The following is a 5,453-nucleotide window of genomic DNA, read 5'->3' as shown; positions in this document are numbered from 1 at the left end:
AAAGGATTTTTAAGATTGGTTTTTCTTTTGCTTTGTAGTATTTTCAAATTTTTCTGTCATTAATTTTGCTTTTACAGAGGAAAAAATACTAAATTAAAATAAGAACAGTTCCAGATGGTTTCTTTTTTTCTTTTTTTTTTAGGCGAGGCAACCCTTGGTTGACCTCACAGGTTGCAAGGACCTTGTCAGTTTATGATCTTCTTATTTTTTAATTTTTTATGCCTATAGCATCTGGTCTTCCCAGGTGGTCTCCCATCCAAGTACTAACCAAGCCTGATCCTGCTTAGCTTCCGAGATCAGATACGATCGGGCGTGTTCAGGGTGGCGTGGCCGTAGACCAGATGGTTTCTTTACCTCCCTATCAAATCAGTCCTCTTCACACCTGCATAGAAAGACCAACCTACCTGTCTGAGCAACTCCAGCTTCTTCAGTTCCTCGTTGTAGGCTTCTGGGTTCTCTCCATAATTCTTCAGGACAAACTAGAGAGAGAAGAATGTAAACTAGGGACATAGGAGACTCCCCGGCTCCCGCCCCCGCCCTCTGAGTCCTCGCAATCACCAGCCAGGGCTCAGGATGGAGACCAGACCTCCAAAGCACAAGCTCGCCTCCTAGATCACGGGGACTCAATACAGGGCAGCACCAAGATGCTGACCGTGCAGACTTCTCCTTGGAGCAAAATGGAAAATAAGACTGGACGACACTACGTGAATCCCTGGCTGGTCCTCACTGTGCTGCAGTCCTCTCTAAGAAGTCCAGTACCCTGCCAGCTCAGGAGGCCGAGGAACCTAGCTAGCCAAAACGGGACCCTACTGAGCACCCCCAAACAGGCCACAAACTCAAGCCTCCCTCAAGGACTGGACCCTGCTGTGTTCTGGGGTCACAACCATAACCCTAACCTGAGAGCAGATGTAGGTGAGAGGCACCAAACAAGAGCGAGAGTGCAAAGCCTCCTTCAGAAGCCCACGCTCCTGGCTGGGAAAGGCAAAGAGCACCACAGACAGAAGTGATCTGCAGTGTCCTGTAAGGAAAGGCCCAGAGATGTGTGACAGGAAGGACCCACACAGAAGAAGGGGCAAAGGGAAGGTCACTGCCCACACCACAGAGGGGGACTGGCATGCCTCAAGAGCTGAGTGCCTTGGACAGTGAGCTCACTCATCAACCTGGAGGCACCGCCAGGACCAAAGGGCCCCTAGTTCGTCTAAGATCAGCAGACTAGGGCAGCTGCGACCTATCCCTGTTGCAGTGCCTGGTGTCTGGGTTGGCCATCCGGAGGGCGAGGTCCACTCATTCCACAAACACGTAGGGCACTGATGCCCAGCTCACAGGTTCCGTAAGGCCCTAACCAAGGCTTGTGAGGTGGAGAAGGAGGCTGTAAAGGCTGTCCAGTAGCACATTCGCACCGTATCTGCAGCCTAGCCATCATTCCTGGGGTCCCCTCCCAGGACCTAAGACATGTGGCTAAGGAATTAGCCACATGAGAACCTGGAAGGCTGAGTAATGGCTCCTACCTGCCCTAGTAGAGAAAGGATGGAGGGACAGGGAGAAGGGAGGCTATTTCTGAGCTTATCGCAGCACCATCTGGCCCCGGTCCCAAACCTCTAACCGTGACCCCTCCTCTTCTGGTTTTACCTCCTGAAAGTCCTGTGTGTCCATGAGCTTTCTTCTGTAACCCCCTGCTACCTCTGGCCTGGGCAACCTCCCCACCCGCTTCAAATCCATCCCTTACTTAGTGGCCAGAACTGTCTTTCTAACACAACTCCAATGTCTCCCCTAACTTTAAACCCTTCTGAAACGCACACACCCTGGGGAAAAAAATAACCAAAACGTGTTTTTCTTAAGATAGGGATATTATGGGAAACAAGCTGTAATCTAAAGAGAAAAATTGTAACCTGAAAAGAATGTGCAACAGTCAAAGCCTCGAGGACCAAATCTAATCTCAGCACAGAGTTCAAGGCTCTTCGCGACCTGCTCCCAACAGCCTCGGATAATTGTCCTCTGGCACCTCCCCGGGACACCCAGCCAAAAGAATTTTGAAATTACTGCTCTCAGGCTCAAAGCCTGTCCACTTGCTCTCCTGCCTTCTCTACTAAGACACAGCTGAAATGTCACTTCTTTGTTCACTATATACATGGTTTTTCCTCTACTTACAGGGTATTCCTTGGGCTGTTCCACAGAAACACACACAAAATTGAGTTCCACATATAGTATTGTTAATACAATATATGCTCTGGTACTGGATTTCAAATGAGATTAATTTTTTTCAGAGAAAGAAGTATTATTGCCATGGGAAATCTTCAGCCCCATAGTGTCAGTGAGCCTAAGACCAAATGACAGGCCAAGACCACCGGGAATGGGAACAGACCTTCATCCTCACCCAGTCTTCTCCATCTAGCACTCAAGGCCTCTCTCCCACATCTCTTCTGAATGGCCCCATAACACCAGTGAAGACGACTCAAGTTACAGCTCCTGGAGGGTGCTAGAACTAGACTAGGTCATTCCACCAACACTAGTCAGGCACTCTCTACACAGAAGCATTTATTGCTTCCTGAGTAAAGGAAAGAATCTGTTGTGAAATGGATACAGGTCTTTGATGTATGAGATTGAAGTCACAGAAGAATGACCTGGACAATCCAGGCCATCTGTGCCTGGAGCCATTCCGCCATAAAACGCAAGTGGGCAGGCGGGCTCAGGCAGACTGCTTGGTGACTCCAAATCTCTGATGAGAGGGAAGACAAATCACCATCACAGGTAGCCGGCACTGCTGAGGGCCAGCGCCCTCTTAGGCCTCTGCTTATCTCCCTTTCTGTGTGTGGAGCAAGTTTTTCAAGACTCGGCTGTCCCATGGGAAATCTGGAAGGGGTGGGGGAGGGTGGATTCACAAACCTGAAACCAGGCTCTATGTACATGTGAATAACAGTAAGAAGAGACAACAAAAGTGAGCACTCTGGTGCAGGTCAGCTGAGTGACAGGAGCAGGAAGACCTGTGTGAATGTGGAGGGTGTACCACTGCCAGGCACTTAAAGGAACCCTGCGGAGGAGGTACGGTTCAACCTGGGTGATACACAGAAGGAAAGGAATTCCAGTAAGGACTGAAATAAGGACAATGACCAGATGTGAACGTGCCTGTAAGAGGCCTGGGGAAGTGAAGTCAGAGCGGGCTGATGTGAAGTGGTGGCCGACCGTGAACAGCAGGTAGTTCCTCCGAAGGAACCTGGTGGGAAAGTGGAGATTTACAGAGATCAGTGCAGCCAGAGTGGGAGGAGGGGAGAGGCCAAGAAGACACCTGGTTGGCAGGGTGATTAACACATGGTAATCGGACCTTGAGGGTGGGTTACTATGTGGATCACTAGAAGGTAAGCTCTGTGAAGACAGGAATTTTTGTCATCACATAGGGTCCTGAATTCCCAGGGCTAGCACATAATAGTCACTCAAAAACTATTCAATGGCTTACAGATGGACGTAACACCTCAATCCAAGCGAGCCTGACTTGAGCTTAAGTGCAGTTGATTAAGGGCAGGTGTTTGAGACCAGAAGAGTAAAGAACTTCAAACACTAACACTTGTGGCCAAATCACTCGCTGATGAAGAGCACAAGAGTCACCTCTCATCAGTTTCCAGTGAGTCAGCACTTGGGCTCCAAAGCAGTTAAGAAGGTGCAGGGCCAGCAGCATTCCCCCACTAAAACATTATTTGGGTCCAGGTCTCCCAACCTAAAGCTTGGCACTGCAGTTCAAAACCAGCTTGCTGTTCTCCCGGTACTTATCTCATATTATTTCATAATTGAGGGCACATCCATCAAGAATGAAAATCAATACTAACTATTATGAAAGTTTTTTTCAAAGGCCCAGCCCTCACATAAAAAAGAACCTTTTATCTATCTGGAAAGCTATTAATCCTTCAAAACCCGCCTCCTTGGCAAGCTCTCCCTGACAGCCCCTCCTTAGTCTGGTACTTCTGTATACTGCACACACTTCTCTTCCACTGATGTCATCCATGAAAAAAAGGGCTGTCTATGATTCATCTGTATCATCGGGGTTCAGCATAGTGTTCGATAGGTTGACCTTAACAGAAACAATTTTTTACCCTACTATCCTAAAGTAAATTCTACCACTCAACTCCAAATCACTGGTGAATGTTCCCGCAGCTCAGAGCAAGGGTATAAAAAGACAAGGGTACCAGTGGCAGAAGGGAGAGTGGGGCTCTAGGGTTGGGGAGAGGAGCCCAGGTCAGGAAGAGTTCCAGGTTGCTTCTGAGGTCTCTGCAGGAACAGAGTTCCAGAGTACCCTGAGGGAGTTAGCCATTCTCAGTCCAGCCCTCCTAGACTGCTATTCCTTTTTGGTTCATGCAAATACACACCACAATCTTAACCTAGCAAATAAAGGGTGGTATCTTTCCCAATCCTCCAAAAAGAGAAAACTAAGAAAAAGCTGATAGCTAGGAAATTGTTTCTGTAGCAGCTGATACTACTATCTCAGGCTAAATAACTCACAAGCAACTCTCAGGTTCTCCCAGGGAAGTCATTGCTCACGTAACACCTCAAAGGCTAAATTCAAACAAAACCATCTCCTAGGAGCTTCTGAGCTCACATTTTATCCACCGGATTTCCAGAAAGTCATGGTCACCATCTCTGAATTCCCTCCCAATTGTCAGTCATTTGAGAAACATTTTCCTGAGTGCCAACTATGTAGAGAGGGCCCTGCTAGGCTGTGAGGAACATGGAGATAAATGCCTTTCAGGTCCCTTAACGATTGAACAGGGGGTGAAAACACAGCACACATAACTGTCACCAGGGAAAGGATAACCCAAGAATTAGGGATTCAAAGAAAGGAAAGATGGATGCAGATGAAAGCATTAAAGAAGGCTTGAGGAAAAGACAGAGCTTAAACTGGACCTTGAAAGATGGACAAAACCATTATGTAGAGATTACAGAAGGGACCAATCCCAGCCTACTGGCCAAGATAAGAGCTGGGTGGGAGGAATTCCACAGCCAAAGGCAGAGAATGTCCATGGAACAGCAAGTGGCTGGCTGTGAACCGAATCTGAGATACTTGTTTCAGAAACACAAAGATTAAGCACATACTGGGCCCTCAAAAAATGCTGAAAGAACTGGGGTAGGTCAGGGAGAACAGCTTAGGGTTGAAAAAAAAAGTTTTGTTAAGCCCTAGAGAAATTCATCTAATTGTACTTGTATGAAAGAGCAGATGGAGAAGAGACCAAAGTATGGGAAAGACGTGACAAAATTTTGTAATTTTAGATCAATTAATCTAACTTCCTGGTTCTATAAATGAGGAAAAAGAGGTCCATAGAGGTTAAATGATGGACTCGACGGAACACAAATTAGTGTCTGAACTATGGCAGTGGCGGTATCAAGAGAAATAGCTTCTTAGGAAACGACTTCCAAACCCATCTTCTTCTTCCCATTTCTTTTCTCAAGCACCCTGCTGAGTGGTGCAC

General features: G+C 47.4%; 1 protein-coding gene and 1 pseudogene across 2 annotated transcripts in view; both read right to left on the bottom strand.

Moving 5' to 3' along the window:
• The window catches only part of PTPN23 (protein tyrosine phosphatase, non-receptor type 23), a 28,032-nt gene that overhangs the window by 19,793 nt on the left and 2,786 nt on the right, over positions 1–5,453 (bottom strand). Inside the window, exon 2 of one of the 2 annotated variants that reach the window (XM_011375329.2) lies at positions 405–479. The exons of the other annotated variant lie outside the window; for it this stretch is intronic. Coding sequence (XP_011373631.1) covers positions 405–479 — 75 coding nt within the window. The remainder of the gene's footprint in view (positions 1–404; positions 480–5,453) is intronic. 2 annotated transcript variants of the gene reach the window in all.
• Positions 220–338, bottom strand: LOC111729601 (annotated as a pseudogene).

The sequence above is a fragment of the Pteropus vampyrus genome, unplaced genomic scaffold (genome assembly GCF_000151845.1).
Source record: "Pteropus vampyrus isolate Shadow unplaced genomic scaffold, Pvam_2.0 Scaffold271, whole genome shotgun sequence".
NCBI classification, from domain to species: Eukaryota; Metazoa; Chordata; class Mammalia; order Chiroptera; family Pteropodidae; genus Pteropus; species Pteropus vampyrus.
This window is presented reverse-complemented; position numbering and strand designations above follow the sequence as displayed.